This window comes from Pogoniulus pusillus, chromosome 41 (genome assembly GCF_015220805.1).
Source record: "Pogoniulus pusillus isolate bPogPus1 chromosome 41, bPogPus1.pri, whole genome shotgun sequence".
NCBI classification, from domain to species: domain Eukaryota; kingdom Metazoa; phylum Chordata; class Aves; order Piciformes; family Lybiidae; genus Pogoniulus; species Pogoniulus pusillus.
Window position 1 is genome coordinate 1780663 of NC_087304.1, and position 17973 is coordinate 1798635.

Below are 17973 nucleotides of genomic sequence, written 5' to 3' on the forward strand. Positions count from 1 at the left end.
CAGGAGGTGCTGGGGGTGCTGGTTGACAGCCAGCTGAACATGAGCCAGCAGTGTGCTTGGGTGGCCAAGAAGGCCAACGGTATCCTGGCCTGGACCAGGAGTAGCATGGCCAGCAGGGCCAGGGAAGTGATGGTGCCCCTGTACTGGGCACTGGAGAGGCTACACCTCCAGTACTGGGTTCATTTCTGGCCCCCTCACTCCAAGGGCATTGAGGAGCTGGAGCAAGTCCAGAGAAAGGCAGCAAAGCTGGGGAAGGGTCTGGAGAATAGAGCTGGGAAGGAGCAGCTGAGGGAACTGGGAGTGTTTAGTGTGGAGAAGAGGAGGCTGAAGGAGAGCTTTTGGCTCTCTGCAACTCCCTGAAAGGAGGCTGGAGCCCGGTGGCGGTTGGGCTCTTCTCCCAGGCAGTGAGTGGTAGGGCAAGAGAGAACAGCCTCAGTTTGTACCAGGGGAGATTTAGGGTGGACATAAGGAAAAATGTCTTTCCTGCCAGAGTGGTCAGGGATTGGCACAGGCTGCCCAGGGAGGTGGTGGAGGGCCCACCCCTGGGGGCATTCAAGAAACGTGCAGACATGGCACATGGGGGCATGGGTCGGTGGCCGTGGGGGTGTCGGGTCGGAGGCTGGACTGGGCAATCCCAGAGGGCCTTTCCAGCCCAAACAAGGGCATGGTTCCCGTGTGCCTGTTGCGCCAGGAGGGCAGGCAGGGGCTGCAGCGTGTGCAGAGCTGGGGCTCGCTCTGCAGCAGCTGTCCGCAGGTGGCTGTGCCGAGCTGCATCTGTCAGCAGCCCTGCCCTGCTCTCCCCGCAGGAGGCTCACCTCTGCGTGTCCCGCAAGCACTTCGCCAGCGAGCAGGGCTGCAGGCTGCGGGCACTGCCCCCGGGCAACTACAGCGTCCGTGTGCGAGCCACCTCCCTGGCTGGCAACGGCTCCTGGACAGAGCCCACCTACTTCCACGTGGATGATTACTGTGAGTGCCTGCCGTGGGCAACCTGGGGTCCTGTTAGAGAGCCAGGGATCCTGACAGATCCTGGGGTCCTCTTAGAGAGCCAGGGATCCTGACAGATCCTGGGGTCCTCTTAGAGAGCCAGGGATCCTGACAGATCCTGGGGTCCTCTTAGAGAGCCAGGGGTCCTGCCAGATCCTGGGGTCCTGCCAGAGAGCCAGGGGTCCTGCCAGATCCTGGGGTCCTGCCAGAGAGCCAGGAGTCCTGACAGATCCTGGGGTCCTGCCAGAGAGCCAGGGGTCCTGACAGATCCTGGGGTCCTCTTAGAGAGCCAGGGGTCCTGCCAGATCCTGGGGTCCTGCCAGAGAGCCAGGAGTCCTGACAGATCCTGGGGTCCTGCCAGAGAGCCAGGGGTCCTGACAGATCCTGGGGTCCTGCCAGAGAGCCAGGCTCATCTGGAGGAGGCAGGGCCCAGCAGACAGTGCATGGAGGTTGAGGCTGGACCTTAGAATGCTTTGCCATGAGGGTGGGGGCAGACTGAAGAGGCTGCCCAGGGAGGTGCTGGAGGCCTCATGGCTGGAGACATTCAAGGTCAGGTTCAAAGGGGCTCTGAGCAGCCCTGAGGATACCTCTGCTGACTGCAGGGGGATTGGACTGGATGTCCTCTAGAGGTCCCTTCCAACCCAGTGCGTTCTCTGATGGTATGAGAACCTTAGTGGCCATGAGATATTGCCCAGTGCCTGCTCTGGCTCTGCTCTGAAGAAGCTGCAGCTACTCAGAGATGAGGCTTTCCCTCAGGAGCTGCCACCCTGAGCAGGACCATGTCCTGCATCTGCTGCCCTGCTGAGTGCAGTTTACTGCAGGGGAGCTTTCAGTGGGGAGCAGGCAGGGATCCCAGAGCTGTGCAACTCCTCTCTCTCTGCAGACATTCCTCAGCCCAACATCGCTGTCATCATCGTTCCCATTATTTTTGCCATCATCATTGCTGGGATTATTGGAGCTGCCTACGTGCTGGTGAAGAAGAGGTGAGTGCGGGCTCCTGGTGGATCAGCAGCACCCAAACCTAGCCCTAGAGCTTCTCATTACTAGAACAAGGCCTTGCTTAGTTTCTAACTTAGATAAAAAGTGCCACAGGTTGAGCACTGAGGGCAGTTTGGGGCCCTCACTCCAAGAAGGACATGGAGGGACTGGAGCAGGGCTAGAGAAGGACAACAAAGCTGGGGAAGGGTCTGCAGAACATGACTGGGGAGGAGCAGCTGAGGGATCTGGGGGTGTTCAGCCTGGAGAAGAGGAGGCTGAGGGGAAACCTCATTGCTCTCTACAGCTTCCTGAGAGGAGACTGGAGCCAGGTGGGGGTTGGGATCTTCTCCCTAGGAACAACCGATAGGATGTGAGAAAATGACCTCAAGTTGTACCAGGAGAGGTCTGAGTTGGACATTAGAAGAAAATTCTTTGCTGGAAGGGTTCTCAGACTGGCACAGGCTGCCCGGGGAGGTGGTGGAATCCCCATGCCTGGGGGTGTTTCAAAGCCATGGAGATGTGTGCTGAGGGCCATGGTTTAGCCCCAGCCTGGGCAGAGTTAGAGAATGGTTGGACTGGAGGATTCAGAAGGGCTTCTGCAACCACAGTGATTCTCTGGCTCTATGACTGCAACCTTGATTTAGTTGAGATGTTTGCTGCCTCTGGTGGTGTGAACAGCCTGTATGTGCTGCCTGCTCTGGGAGCTGGACTGCCCTCACCTGTGTGTCAGAGGCTGGAAAAGTGCTGAGGAATTCCTCTTTCTGTTCCAGACAAACTGAGGGACCAACTGGACCACTCTATGCCTCCTCCAACCCCGAGTATCTCAGCGCCAGCGATGGTGAGGATGCTGAGGGCTTCCTACAGGGGCTTCTTGCTTGGGTGGCCATGGAGATGGTGCAGCAGCTTTTGGCTGGCGTTGGCACCCTGGGGCTAAGTCTGTGCTTTCCATGGGTACCTGCAGTGTCATCTGGCAAGGCTGCCACGGTTCTCAACCACTGGCACAGGCTGCTCAGGGAGGTGGCTGAATCCCCATCCCTGGAGGGGCTGCAGAGCTGTGGTGCTAGGGCCATGGTTTAGCCACAGCCTGGGCAGAGTCAGAGAATGGTTGGAGTGGCTGCTCTGAAAGGGCATCTCCACCCACAGTGACTCTAAGGAGTCTCTCAGGAGATGCCTGCTGAGTTCAGGAGCTTTTTCCCTCTGCCCTCCAGTCTACGTCCCCGACGAGTGGGAGGTTCCACGGGACAAGATCACGCTGCTGCGGGAGCTGGGGCAGGGCTCCTTCGGCATGGTCTACGAGGGCATCGCCAAGGACATCGTGAAGGGCGAGCCGGAGACGCGCGTGGCCGTGAAGACGGTGAACGAGTCTGCCAGCCTGCGCGAGCGCATCGAGTTCCTCAACGAGGCCTCCGTCATGAAGGGCTTCAGCTGCCACCACGTGGTAAGGGGCACGGCTGGGTGCCAGGCCCCATCACACAGCTGGTGGCTCTCTCCTGCTTTCAGAGGCTGACGGTGGGCACAGGGGGCTGGCATCTTTCCGCAGCCTGCTTCAGTCTGTCGGTTCTAGTTTAAGCTTCCTGGAGACTCAAACTATAGCTAACAGATGCAATGCAGTAACAGGTTCCCTGCCCCTCTCCCCTTCGATGTAGAGAGGAAAGAGGTAAAAACACCCAAAGAGTCTTGCTTCGATTTGGGAGTGAAAAGAAAAACTTTACCTTAACTACCTTTTATTTATTTTTAGGGGAGCTACAAAGAGGTATAGGGAAGGGAAACAAGATCCGAAAACATACATACAACCAGAGTGAAGGCAGTGGATGGAGGTGGATTTCAGGAAGGGGTTGTGGGATGGCCACGTGGCACAACAGGAGCAGCAGGACCAAGGCTGGTGCTAGCAGCAGGAAGGTGAAAGAGAGAGAGCAAACCAGGAAGTTCCTGCGTTTTTATAGGGCCCTAGACAGGACGTGGGAGGGGGCTAACCACCTGGGGTCAGGTTCAGACCACCCCCAGCGAGGAGTCAGGATGACCTGGGGTCAGGTTAGATCCATCCCCAGCGAGAAGTCAGGAGGACCTGGAGTCAGGTTAGATCCATCCCCAGTGAGGAGTCAAGAGGACCTGGGGTCAGGTTAGATCCATCCCCAGGGGAGGAGTCAGGAGGACCTGGGTGTCAAGGGCAGGAGGCTGGTGAGAGGTGAGATCGGGGTACTGACGAGTCGACTCAGCAGCTAGCTACACTTCATTAGGGCAGTGCAATGCCTTAAATAGTACTCAGAGCAGGCGTGCACAATCAGTTTGGGGCTGACACAAGTTTTCAGTACAGATTGGATCAGAGTTATGTGTAAGGTGCAGATAGGTTGCCCTGTGTCAAAACAACCTGCGGTGTCCACCCCAGGGGGCAGGCCAGCTCAGCCCCCTGCAGGTGTGTGTGAGTTGCTCACTGTTTACAACTTAGCTTCCTTGAGCAAGTGGTGGCTCAAGGACACCTCCTAGCATGAGTTCTCATGTTTACCAGCTCATGTCCTGCTGCAGGAGAATTCTCCCACACCTGGAGCAGGTTCAGACCACCCCTCAGGAGGTTTAACCCTTTACCTTCAGAAGCCCCATTGGCTGGCATGGGACACAGCTCATTTCATTTCACTGCTGCCCTCCAGGCTTCCTGGTGCTGTTCTGGGCTTTTCTGGGGGCTGCTGGCTTTGCTACGTCCCCCTCCTTTCATTGCTGGGCTCTTCCCAACATATTTGGACACAAGGGGCATTGTAGCCAGGTGGGAGGTGGCCTCTTCTCCCAGGCAACCAGCAATAGAACAAGGGGACACAGTCTCAAGTTGTGCCAGGGTAGGTATAGGCTGGATATTAGGAAGAAGTTCTTCACAGAGAGAGTGATTGGCATTGGAATGGGCTGCCCAGGGAGGTGGTGGAGGCACTGTCCCTGGGGGTCTTCAAGAAAAGACTGGATGAGGCACTCAGTGCCATGGTCTGGTTGACTGGATAGGGCTGGGTGATAGGTTGGACTGGATGATCTTGGAGGTTTCTTCCAACCTGCTTGATTCTATGATTCTAACCTTGAAGGAATTTCCCACCTGTCTTCCAGGTTCGCCTCCTCGGGGTGGTGTCCAAGGGGCAGCCCACCCTGGTGGTGATGGAGCTGATGGCACACGGAGACCTGAAGAGCTACCTGCGCTCGCTGCGGCCCGATGCGGAGGTAGCAACGGGGCAGGGGCAGTGCCGCGGGTCAGAGCGGCTGGGTTTGGGTTTTGACAGGGCTCTGTTGCTGCAGAACAACCCTGGGCGGCCGCCCCCCACGCTGAGGGAGATGATCCAGATGGCTGCCGAGATCGCCGACGGCATGGCCTACCTCAACGCCAAGAAGTTCGTCCACAGGGACCTCGCCGCTCGCAACTGCATGGTGGCAGAAGACTTCACCGTCAAAATTGGAGGTCTGTAGTGTGTGTGTGGGACCAGGACATCACCATCCTGGCTCCAGGAGACCTTCTAGTGGGAGGTGTCCCTGCCTAGGGCAGCGAGTTGGAATTAGATGATCTTTGAGGTCCCTTCCAACCTAAACCATTCTGTGACGGGAAGGGGCTGGAGCAGGGACAGAGAAGGGAAACAAAGCTGGAGAAGGGTCTGGAGGACAGGGCTGGGGAGGTGCAGCTGAGGGTGTTCAGCCTGGAGAAGAGGAGGCTGAGGGGAGACCTCATTGCTCTCTACAGCTCCCTGAGAGGAGGCTGGAGCCAGCTGGAGGTTGGTTCTAAGCAGGAGGACAAGAGGAAGTGGCCTGAAGTTGCACCAGGAGAGGTCTAGGTTGGATGTCAGGGGAGACTTCTTGACTGAAAGGGCTCTCAACCACTGGCACAGGGTGCCCAGGGATGTGGTTGAATCCCCGTCCCTGGAGGGGTTTCAGAGCTGCATGGATGTGGTGCTGAGGGCCATGGGCTCTAACTCAGCCTGGGCAGAGTTAGAGAATGGTTGGACTGGAGGAGCTGAAAAGGTTTTTCCAAGCAAAACAATTCCATGACTCTGTTCCTGCTCACTGCAGGGAGTTTGAACTGGGTGACCTTTGAAGTCCTTTCCGACCCAAGGCGTTCTGTGATCCATGAGAATTACAACAAAGAAGGTGTTTGGTGCAGCAAATCAAGAGTTGATCATCCTGTCCTTAGGTGCCTTTCAAAAGCTGTTTGTCTTCCACAGGGAGCAGTCTGCAACCCAAACCAGTTTGGAAATAGGTCAATAGACCATTTTAAAATAGCCCAGAAGCCCACAGCCTGGCAGTGCTTCAGAGCTGCTTGGACTCCCAGCCAAGGCAGTGGGGTCTCAGGGCAAAGAGAGCTCTGTTTACCTCAAGAGGATGGCTAAAAATGAGGTTTAGAACAGAAGCTGCCACTAAAAATGTTCTCTCTGGAGTCTCTGAGGGGCTCTGTAGCAGAAAAGCAGGGAACCAGGAAATGTGTTCAGTGTTGTTCCCAAGATGACTCCAAGCTGGGTCAAAGGAGACCTGGAGTCGGAGGGAAGCAGCAGCCATCTGGAGGTGTTGCACAGTGAAGGTGCCCTGGAAGGAGATGTTTAACAGGTGCCAATTGCCCTTCCCAGACTTTGGCATGACCAGGGACATCTACGAGACCGACTACTACCGGAAGGGAGGCAAGGGGCTGCTGCCCGTGCGCTGGATGGCTCCGGAGTCGCTCAAGGACGGCGTCTTCACCGCCTACTCCGACGTCTGGTGAGCTGCGCTCGCGGCCCGGGGTGGGTTCCAGGGTTTACACACAGCTTAAGGGTGAGCTGCTGACGTCTTCAGAGTGCAGAAAAACCAAAACCTAGGCAGGAAGAACCCCATGGATCAGTACAGCTGGGGGCTGACCTGCTGGGAAGCAGCTCTGGAGAAGACCTGGGAGTCCTGGTGGACAACAGCGGTGGAGTCTCCTTCTCTGGAGTCATTCAGAGCCCACCTGGATGCCATCCTGTGTGGCCTGTTGCAGGGGGATTGGACTGGATGATCTCCAGAGGCCCTCATAAAGTTGTGTCTCTACAGTGTGCTCTCCAGATTAAGGCTCTCCCTTGTCGAGCTCCAGTGTGTTTTATTCTCACCAGGAGCCCTCTGTCTCTCTTAGGTCGTTTGGTGTTGTCCTCTGGGAGATCAGCAGTTTGGCAGAGCAGCCATACCAGGGACTCTCCAATGAGCAGGTGCTGAAGTTTGTCATGGATGGAGGATACCTGGATCAGCCAGACAACTGCCCAGAGAGGCTGTGAGTAGCAAAGCAGGGGGCAGTCAGCAGGCTGCACTCTGTACCCCCAACCCCAAAACAGGCTTTAGAAAACCACTGCTCAGAAACTCAGCCAGTCCAGGAGAAGTCCAGAGAGCCAGGGGGCAGAGCCCTGGGCCAGCCTGCTCCATTAGGAGGGAAATGAAACCAACCTGGACCTTATGTCTTGAGTAGAGTCAGAAGAAGGCAGCACAAAGCACAGATGAAGCTTAAAACACAGCCAAACACCGTGCCAGGTGCCCAGGCACAGAGTCTTTTCCTCCAGCCCAGACTAGTGGGTGGCAGTTGGCTGATGTCACATGGCAAAGCCTGGCCACCATCCATGTCCACATGACTGCAGAGCAGGTTGTTCACCCCAGGCCTGCTGAGGCTGGCTGCAAGTCTGTGCTGCATAAAGAGGCTGGAGAAGGACAGCAGCTGATCTTCAGAGCCCCAGGTTATGGCTGACGAGGGGGGAGAGGCTGGAGGAGGCTCTCCTGAGCCAGGAGCTGCTTAGCATGTGCAGGGCTTTGTCGTTTCTTGTTGCAGGCTCATTGCCCCACTTGAAGGACAAGGCAGGGTTAGGGAGCAAAGAGGGCACTGTGTGAGGACAGGGAGGAGCACCTGGCAGAGGTCAGGGCTGCAGCCAGGTCTTCTCCTATGCCATTTTTCTTTCTGGCTGCTCCTGATGGCTGCTGTCTGGAGGTTGCTGCAGCCTCACCACTGCAGCCACAGCGCTCCAAGAGTAATTAAAAACCTCCTGTTGCTAAGTGATTAACTTGAGCTAGGAGCTGTTGACAGGAGGCTGCGAGGAGCCACTGCCAAAGCAGCGCCCAGTGGTGAGGGGCAGCCTAGTAAGCTCTTAGCCCAGCCCGGCGTGGCCCACGCAGCACTGCCAGAGCCCATACATGAAGGGTTTGTGAGTGTCCCCCTGCACAAAGCCTGCACCTGCACAGCTGCCTCCCGTGGCAGTTAAAGCTCCACTTGGAAACTGTTTGTACTGCTGAGGTCTTCCCCCCCGTTGCCTGATAACACAATGACCTCTGCTGCAGCCTTGCTCTTGGGTGGGATGTTTACAGCACCTCTGTCCTCTGCACAGCCTCCTCTTATCCTTGAAGTTTTAGGAGCTTTGTTGGCTTTCAGGCTGAGTTAAAATTAAAACTGAATGAATTCAGGCTGCCAGTGGCTGTGCAGAGCCAGGGTGTGTGACCCACGGCCCTGCTTCCTTTGGAAGCTGAGTTGGGAACAATTGAAGGAATTGGAGGAATTTTGGAGCTGGACAGAAATAGAGAAGAAGGAGAGTCAGGATCCAGAGGCAAAGAGGGAGACTGGAAAGAGAACAAACAGCTGGGCTGGGGTGTCGGGAGGGGGAGGGTTCTGCCGTGGCCCTGTTCTGCCTGACGTGGGTGTGTCCTGCCGCAGGCACAGCCTGATGCAGATGTGCTGGCAGTACAACCCCAAGATGCGCCCTACCTTCATCGAGGTCATCGAGATGCTGAAGGAGGATTTGCACCCCAGCTTCCACGAGGTCTCCTTCTTCTACAGCGAGGAGAACAAACCTCTGGAGACAGAGGAGTACGAGATGGACTTTGAGAACATGGAGAGCATTCCCCTCGACCCCTCCTCGTACTCACAGAGGGACAAAGTCCTGGGGAGGGACAATGGCCCCTCCATGGCCCTCAAGGGGAACTATGAGGAGCACATCCCCTACACTCACATGAACGGTGGCAAGAAGAATGGGCGGATCCTCGCCATGCCCAGGTCCAGCCCTTCCTAACGCTTCCTGTGTGGCCCCAGGGTGGTGTCTTTGTCCTTCCCCTTCACAGATCTCAGGACTCTGATGTTGCTGCCACAGTGTGAGACACACCTACAGACTGCAGAGTTTTGATCATCTGATGATGAGTACTTGTCGTGTTTTGCCAAGCTGACTGCTTGTCAGTGGACCTATCTGTGAACATAAATGGAAGAGGTTTCCATGGCTACTGTCCCGCCTGTAACCAAGGCTTCAAAACAGGAAGCGACTGAGGGAGTTGGAGCAGAGGAGGAGCCAGCAGTGAGCTGTGCAGCTGCCTAAGCTGTGCTGCTGCCTCAGCGACGCTGCTGCCTCAGCTACAGCCCGGAGCAGACCCCCTGAGGGACAGGAGCGTTCCCAGTGGAATTTTGAAGCAGTTTCAGGCACTCTTCACTACAGCTGAAGGCTTTGACCTTCAGACTGACCAACAGCTGCTGCTCTCCTGCTTCTCCAAGGGTGGGAGCCTGGGCTGCGTGCAGTACCCAGGGGTGTGTGCAGCACCCTCTGCACCTTGCCTGTGTCCAGAGGTTTCTATGTTCTCACAGAAGCTTTCCTCTTCTCAGAAATGTGTACTCAGCTTCTTTTCTCTGTTTCCCTGGAGCAACTAAATCCTGGGCAGGTTATTTTCATACCAAGGACTCTTGGGAGCAGGATTTCTCTCATTAAGAAATGAGGAAAATGTGCTAGGAGCCAAAGGAGCAGAAATCTGAGGTCTGTGGGTACCTTCAAGACCAAACAAAGTAGGAGTCCCCTGAGCTGAGACAGGGAGTCCTCTGTCCTAGCAGCTCTGGGTGTATCTATTGTCTGTTGTAACATATTCTGAAGTGGTAGCTGAAATTTCACCTTCATATAAATTATTGACTCTATGATCCTTTGGGGAGGGGAGAATCTGGGGGATTGTTTGGTCTTAAAGTGGTCCAAAGATTTCAGAATGAACGAGTTGTAGCTGCTTACCCTTCTAAGAGTTCTGAAGCAGGTGCTGAGTTTACACTTGACAAGGCTCTGTAATACAGTTTGGTGATTTATACAGCACAGTCAGCTGGCTCCAGCTGAAGCCCTGAGATCAGTAGCTGGGACTTCGCTTGGCTGAAGGACGCCAGAACATCCTGGTCCCGGGTCCTGCCTCTCCTTTGCCCCCCATGGGCCCTCCCTTTGCGCCCTCCGTGCCACAGAAGCAGCCATTGAGAGGGGATGAGCAAGGACTGGAACTGAAGGAGACACAAAAGCCCCTGGCCAGGAGGAGCACAAGGGCCAGGCTCTGCAGCCACCACAGAAGCTGGAGGTGCTGTGCTCAGCTGCCTGCTGCTGGCCGCAGGCCTGCGACATGTCCCTGCGGCGCCGCCGAGGGCCCAGGGCCCCCTGCTGCTTTCTGCTCCTCGGGGGTCTGCTGGACTCGGCTTCGGCTGCTGGAGCTGCTGGGCCTCAGCCGGCAGAGGACATGTGCCGGGGAGGTGCTGGCAGGGAGATGCACTGAAGCAAGGAGCGCTGCAGGCCCTTGGTGCACAAGGGGAGAGAGGTGCTCCGTGCTCCACCGCCCGGAGAAGCCCAAGGCCCAGTTTTTGCTGTCTGCCAGGAGAAAGCAAGGCTCTCCCGGCTGGCTGCCAGCAGGGATGCCCAGCTGGTGGGTGGCTGCCGATTGCAGCCCAGGTGGTGCTGCTGCACCCTGCCTGTAGCCGCCCGAAAAGGGCTGGGGTCCGTCTGCAAGGAGGCTCCACGCTGGAGCCGTGCCAGGGGGAATGCCAGGCTCTGTGCCCACCTCAAGCTGCCGATGCCAGCTGGGACAAAGGTGAAGGGAGCAGGTTGCCTACCAGGTGAGCTGGCAAACCTGCAGCCCAGGCGCGGGGGAGGAGCTGGCTTGCAGAAGGCCTCAGTTTACATTTCTTCTGCTTTACAACCAGGAGCTGCTCAGCAGCTCTGCTGCGCTGCGGGGGAGGAGGCAGAACTCTGACACTTTTCTAAGGCAGAGAAGCTTTTCTTATTGGAGGTTTTTTAATTTATTTTAATATATAAAACACTGTAAAAAGAAAAAAAAAAACCAAACCATTTGTTTTGGTAAACACAGAACTTGTCCGTTTGTATCCCTAGCCCTTGGCAGGTGGATGTGGTGGGGTTGGTTTTGTCCTGTTCTGGTGCTGTCTACCTCAGTGTTTCTTACTCCTGTTTCATTACTGCGCACCCTTGAACCTGTTGCAATGTTCTGGTCTGGACCTGCTGTGAATCAGGAGAAACCAATATCAGCTGATTGCAATACTGGGGACCATTCGCTGGAGGGAATGACCGAGAGGACTTGGCACTGGTCCAGCACTGGTTGGAGCAGAAGTAGCCAGAGGAACCAGTGGGCAGATCTGGATCCAGAATTCTGACACCACCCTCTTAGTCCTGGAAGAAAAGATCCAATGAAGCACTGGGGCTGTGGGGAAGCCCTGAGCTCAGAGGAGCAGGCTGCATCCCACTGGTGCAGCCTTTGCCGGCGTGGAGCAGTCCCTGCTGTCGGCGCTGGGTTTGGGCTGTCTCGGTCACTGTGCTCATTCCACCTCCTGGAATGATCCTTTCCCAGCACACCTGTGTCTGATAGCATTGAAGGTGCAGCCATCAGAGCACTGGGACTGGCAGATCTTTGATGTAGTCAAACTTAGGGACCTCGTATTGGGTCTGGCTTCTGAATGCAGCTGATATTGGTTGGCCCTCTGAGTACCTCCAGTGTGCAGCACTCGGGGCCCTGGGCAAGGGAGGCCGTGCTCAGCACTGGGGTCAAGTAGTCCACTCACAGCTCATCATCACCCTCACTCTGCACCACACAGAGCAGCTTTTTATACTGAACCCTGAGCATGAAGAAGATTCCACTCATCCTTCTGAGGCTGTGCCAAGGCTGAGGAAGGGCAGTGTGGGCCATGGTGTCCCCCTTTCAAAACCAGAACACCAGTGCTACCACTGCTGAAGGTTACGTTCAGCTGCAGAGTCAGGAAGAAGTGAAGATCACCCCCAGAGTTCTCACTTCTGGGAAGTCCTCCACTCTTAGCCTGCAGCTGATGCTTTGGGCTCTGCTGTTGGCAGCTCCTTGCCCTGAGGATGCCCAGGTCCCACACCTAGACCTCACTGATTGATACCTGCTCAGAGATGCCAGCAAGTTGAGATTGGATGTGTTGGGTGAGACCTTCTCTGTGCTGAAGGACTCCTGCCCAGCAAGTTGTCCTGTGGCCTGCCTTAGGGGAGCTGTTTCTGGTTGCTCCAGCAAGATCCCTGTCGGGGTAAGGCTGTGGCAGCTGCTGCTGAGGAAGAGCCAGGCAGGGGTGAAAGGGCTGGAGAAGGACAGCCAGGACCCATGGGTGGGACACTGGCTCTGTCCTTCAGGCAGTAGCTGGTGGAGGGTTGGATCCTCGTCTTTGTGGGCAGAGAACATGGTGCTCACAGCACAGGCCAGCAGGGCAGACTCCAGCCTGTTCCAGAGCAGCTGGGATGTTGGTGTTGGTGCAGAAGGAGTTGCTCTTAGGCTGCTAAAGGGTACTCTTAGTTTATGAGCAGTGGATCTATCTCCTCCTGAGCCTGCACTGCAGCCATGGGATGCTTAGCTGGGTCTCCATCTCCAAATGCTGCAGAGCCTTGAGCTTTCTTTGAGAAACTCTCCAGGCCCCTACCTGTGTCGCTGACTCAGTGACAAGGGCAGGTGGGAAAAGACAGGAGCAGGGCAGGTGCTGCACTGGATGTTTGGAGCCTCTTCTCGCGAGTTCCCTCCTGACATCACTGGGAGACGACAGACGCTGAGCTACCTGAGGCCCCTCACTGTCGGCAGTGATCCTGATACCAAGACCAGAGAGACATCAGAAAGTCAAATCCTTTGTGCCATAAAATCCCTCTCCAGGATGTGCTGGGTGCTCCTGTGATCCGTGGGAGAGCAGTTCAGAGACTGGAGTGAGCAAGGAGCTGCAGAGAACCCCTCCAGTCCTCCCAGGAAGCTGCCTGCCCCGACGGCGACTCACAGGAGCCTGTTCCCTGAGCATCTGATGCCCCTCAGAGTTTCCTGTGCCCATGGTCCAGGAGGGGAGCTGTAGAATGGAGTCAGGAAAGAGTTACTTCAAAAATACAGGAAATTCAAACCAGGTTGAGTTTGGTGTTTGTATGAACTTAATTGAATTTGGCCTTTTTGTGCCCTTCTGCTTGGCTCTGTGTTAGCTCTGCTTGGGTTCTGTACGTGGGTGATGTGTGCAGCCCTCTGCCTGCTTGCTGTCTGAGAGCATCATGAGAGTGAAGCCAATTGTGCAGCTGACTTCTGGAGGAGCCTGACTGCAGAAGCACTTCTAAGGCTACCTGTCCTAGCAGCTCTGCTGTCACTAGTGTGCATTTCTTTTCCAGGTGAGCTTGCTTGTCCTTCTCGATGGCTGGTGCAGTGTCAGCAAACTCCCTCCAGCACAATGCAAGCTGCAGGGGAAGGGAGAAAAATGACTTTTTAAATGTTGTACAATAAAGTTACCTTTAGCTCCTGCTGCTGCCTTACTTCTTTGCCAACAGGTTTGTAGCCTGTAGGAAAGGACACCTCTGCTAGTGGATTTGTTCTGCTTGGTGTTCCAATGCATGGGACTAACCAAGTCCCTTTTCTCAGTCCCAAAAGTCCTTGCAGGAGCAGGGTCTGGTCAGCTGGGAGGACCTGGGATGGTTCTGGCAGCTAAGGAGGAACCACCAGTGGAGGTTTGGTCACTTAGCTAAATCCCAGCCCCTGTAAAGTCACAGTGCCACCAGTACTGCTTGAGCTCAGGACCTGAGAGATCAGAGCTGGAGTCGGTGCCAAAGCTCTTTGGCTAAAGCAGAGTCTCCCAGCAGAGCTTCTAAATGCTTCTCCCATAACCCAGTCCTGTGAAAACTGACTGATGGAGAACTTCAGCCAGGCCACTCCTCAGTCTGAACAGACAGAGTGGGATTGAAGAAGGAAGTGAAGGAACTGTTTTAGCAATGATTTTATTGGTGAAGCATCCAAGCAGTGGTTTGTGTTTGTGGCTGGGCCTTCTGGACACTGCTGTGACCAACCTCAGCCAAAAGCAGGAGCCCTGCTTCTGCTTGAACTGCAAACTGAAGTGCAGTGATGTTCTGTGAAGTCTCTCCTCTTGCTGCTCCCACCTTGCTCTGCATCTCTCAGGTTCCAGAAGAGCAACAGTTCTGCAGCTCTGACAAACTGAAATACAGATCAGATGTGCCATGATTACTTTTTAAGAAGAAAAAAAAGAAGTGGAACTCCTTCCCCTTATTTTTTTTTCACCTCCTCCTTATTTTTCACCTCCTTCCCTGTGATCTGTTTCCATGGTTCCCTATCTAAGAACCAAGCAGTGACATGTACAGAAAATACCCTTGACTATTAGAAAGCCACCCCCTTGCTGTGTGTCAGAGTATTGAACAATTAACTGTTTCTGTTAAAATTATGAATAAATGATGCAGGACTACTTCTGTCCCTCTTTGTCTGCTGTGCCTGCACTGCTGAGTGCTGCTTCACCACAGAGCAAGCACTGAGTTGGTCTCTGGGAATAAGCAAAACTTTCAGCTGCAGAATGAATGAGCTGAGAAAAAAACAATTAGACAAAACCAACCTAAACCCCACCCAAATCCGAGGCAGATCTGCCAGTGGTGAGCCTCTGGTCTGGAGCTGGTTTTGCTCCTCAGCCTGCCAGCCTAGATGGCCTGCACTGGGTTGCATCCTCAACCATGGGGCTCTCAGCAGCTCGGTGCCATCAGGCAAACGTTGGTGAAGAGATTTCCTTGGAACCATCGAGAGCTGCTGCTCTGTAAGGGCCATTCTGTGATCTCCAAACGCACAGGCCCAGGCTTCCTTCCCTGTGGGAGAAAAGGGCTGAAGATCTGCTTTGTCCCTTCAGCCTCCTCCAGGCTGCACACCCCCAGCTCCTTCAGCTGCTCCTCCCCGGCCCTGTTCTCCAGACCCTTCACCAGCTCTGTTGCCCTTGTCTGGACCTGCTCCAGCAGGGTCGAGGTTAACGCTCCCTGCACTCCTCGCCCCTGTCCCTGACAAGTTCCAGTGTTTCCCAAGGCTGGGACGGGCTGGCAGGAGATGCTGCTGCTGGTGGAGCAGAAAGCCTGCGGTGCTGATGCCACCTAGTGCCGCTGAACTGGGCACTGGACAAGGCGAGCGGCGCGGGCCCTGCTCTGCCTGCTTCTGCAGGCTGCCTCCACGGCTCCTGCCCAGACCACGGCAGGCGCCGAGCAGGAGGCAAGGACCTCGCCCTGGAGCGGAGGACAGCTCCCGGTGCCGCCCGCTGGAGCAGCGGCAGCAGCTGCCCGTCGAGCTCCCGCGGACCTCAGAGAAAGCGAACCTCGATCCTCGCTCTCTTGCGGTTTCCTGGGGCAGGGCTGCTCCCCGCTGCGGGCGCTGCCAAGGCTGCGGTCTCTGAGTCCCGGGGCGGATCTGGCTCTGCTCAGGGCTGGCACACGCCGGGCCGCTGGCTGGGCACGGCTCAGCGGGCTGGGGGGCTCCTTGTGAAGGCAAAACCCGAGGCCGGCTTGCGCCAGGGGCTTCTCCCGATGGATGGTGGGCACCCTGCCCACTCGGGGGGCTGACAGCTCTGGTTGTCAGCTGCACAGGCGACTGTGGCCAGCACAGGCGGCTCTTGCTTTGCCTTGTTTCAGACTCAGACCTGCAGGGCTTCGAGGTCTCTGTTGCGGCCGCAGGCGAAGCTGCCAGAGCAAAGGCAGGACTGGGTGAGGGGCAGCGCAGGGATGGTGCAAGAGCCCCGTGCCAGGCGCTGCGCACCCCGAGCGGTTTTTCTCTGAACGGAACAGGAAACTGCCTGCGGCAATCGCTGCGCTCGCAGCCATCGACCGCCGCCCCTGCGGGGGCTTCGGGGTGCACGACCCCACGGCTGACCCTGCTGGGCCCTCCCAGATCCCCCAGCCCCTGCAAGGGTGGGAGGCTGCGTGGGGACAGCACCGGGGCCGCCATCGGAGAAGCTGCGGCAGGAGAGGTTTGCCTGGGCCGCTGGAAAGGGGAAGCGGCGAGAGGGCTGCGCCGCGCCCGGGTGGGCAGCCTGGGCGCAGGGCGGCTCTGCCAGCCTCCGCTCCTCGCCTGGCTCCAGCAGCTGCCGAGGGAGCTGAGATCCTACCAGAGCTGCCTCCAGCCCAGGGGTAAGTCGCGCTCTGCACGAACGCCATGCCACAGCCACAGGCCTGTCCCTCAGCATCCTCAGAGCCCTGGGAGGGGGCAGCTTATCCCGAAGCCAAAGCCCAGGTTCTGGGCTCTGCTCAGCCTCCTCACTGCTGGTGCTGGAAGCACAAGGTGGACTGGGGAGCCTCGGCCTACAGCGAGCGTCGCTCTGCTGTGAGTGAAGAGCAGATGAGGTCTGGGTTTAACCCACAGCCTGTTCCCATGGCTGCCTCTGGGGCACTGCTGAGGTGGCTGAACACCCTCTGGGTGCTGCTCTTGGCTCCTGCTGCTGAGCTTTGCAAGGACACCTTGGCACTGCCCACAGCTGGGTTTGGGTTGGGTGCAGGAGGAGTCCACACCTTGATACTCCAAATGCCCCTCAAACTGGCCCACTGCAGGGCTGGGCATCCGTGTGACTGGGGAGGTGAAAGTCAATGGGATGTGGGAAGGGCTGCGTTGGGCAGATGAGGCTTTGGGGTTTGTGGCCAGACAAGCCACCTGCCTGTGAATGACACCAGCCCAGGATGGGTTCCATGCCAGGGAGGTGCCTGTGGCCATTCCCAAACGGTCTGGGCTCTGCTCAGTGAGGCTGCAAGCATGAGCTGAAGGGCAAGGAGAAGGTTTGGTTTGGCCCAGGAGCCCAGCAGCCATACAGAGGGGTAGAAATGGCTTCTTCAGCCTCATCCAGCAAAGTTTTGAGCAAGTCTGGACTGTGGGGATGCTGCCAATCAGGAGCAGCAGGCTTGGAGATCTCAGGGCAAAGAGTTTGGTGATAGCTGAAATAGCTCCCGGCTACCTCCCTGCATGGGAGGGCTGAGAAGAGCCTGGAGGAAGGTCCTTGCAGGGGGTGGGGACTTGCTGCAGCTGCAAGGTGTTGCTGATGATGTTGATAGGGTCTTTGGCTTTTCCTTCTGTGGCACTTGGTGATAATGCCAGAGGTGTAAATATCAAGACTGCAGTCTTAACTCCCACACCCTTAACTTCAACACCCTGTGTTGAAGGTGACTCTTACCAAGGCAGAGCTGCCTTGAAGGTGATGGTTTGTTAGGCTGACACCAGAGAGCTGTATGTGGAGCAGGGAGGTTTTGGCAGAGAGGGGAAGGAGGTTCTGGGGTGTTCACAGCTTGTTTGCTGCTAGCCCTGAGCAGCATTTAGGGGCTGCTCTGCTCCAGGGCCACTAATCCTTGGGTCCTGCGGTAGGAAGTCACTGACCCATCACACAGGTGGGAATGCCAGAGACCAGGAATTTCTCTCTGGCTACAGCATCCATCAGCTGATACTTCTGACAAAACACTTGGCTTCTGCACTCCTCCCTTGGCAGCCCCTGGGCTGCAGCCTGCAGCACTGCCTTAGACCGCGCCGAGCTCTGCCGTGCTCGGTGCTGTCGTCTCCTGCTCGGGCTTGTGCCTTGCCCAGGGCTCGCAGGGCTCCCAAATGTCGGACTCGCTGCTCAACCACTCCTGGCCGTCGTTCTCCAAGCGCTGGAAGAAGAGGTGGTCCTTCAAGAGAGGTAATGCCCGTGCAGGGCAGAGCGGGGCTGTGTGCCGGGGCTGGGCTGCTGCAGGGCAGGCAGGAGACCCTGTCCAGGGCAAGCAGGTAGCCAAGAGGCTTGGGGTCCCTGGGCAGGGTTTGGTGTCGGGAGCACCTCACCCTTCTCTGTAGGGGACACTGCCTAAGTGGTTAATGCCTCTCCTTCCATTTAATCTTCTCAAGGCACGTAAATGCTTTCAGGAGCTGGGCAATGGGTTAAAAATCAGCCTCCTGGTTTTGTAATACATTGCTTTTGCTGCCAGAGAGCTGGAGGTCCTGGTGCTTGCTGACAGCTGTCTCTGCACAGCTGCCTGGCGA

General features: G+C 56.5%; 2 protein-coding genes across 5 annotated transcripts in view; both read left to right on the forward strand.

Moving 5' to 3' along the window:
* The window catches only part of INSR (insulin receptor), a 59617-nt gene extending 45201 nt beyond the window's left edge, over positions 1-14416 (forward strand). Inside the window, exons 13-21 of the mRNA XM_064175014.1 lie at positions 807-966; positions 1868-1967; positions 2733-2800; positions 3171-3400; positions 5047-5157; positions 5233-5392; positions 6546-6675; positions 7064-7198; positions 8618-14416. Coding sequence (XP_064031084.1) covers positions 807-966; positions 1868-1967; positions 2733-2800; positions 3171-3400; positions 5047-5157; positions 5233-5392; positions 6546-6675; positions 7064-7198; positions 8618-8972 — 1449 coding nt within the window. The 3' untranslated portion in view covers positions 8973-14416. The remainder of the gene's footprint in view (positions 1-806; positions 967-1867; positions 1968-2732; positions 2801-3170; positions 3401-5046; positions 5158-5232; positions 5393-6545; positions 6676-7063; positions 7199-8617) is intronic.
* Positions 14417-15782: 1366 nt separating this feature from the next.
* The window catches only part of ARHGEF18 (Rho/Rac guanine nucleotide exchange factor 18), a 49370-nt gene continuing 47179 nt past the window's right edge, over positions 15783-17973 (forward strand). For 3 of the 4 annotated variants that reach the window (XM_064175005.1, XM_064175007.1, XM_064175006.1), the window contains exon 1: positions 17065-17635. In XM_064175005.1, the coding sequence (XP_064031075.1) occupies positions 17560-17635 (76 nt within the window). In that variant the 5' untranslated portion in view covers positions 17065-17559. Of the gene's footprint in view, positions 16107-17064; positions 17636-17973 lie in introns of those variants that run through there. The other variant, XM_064175008.1, reaches the window with a different exon arrangement.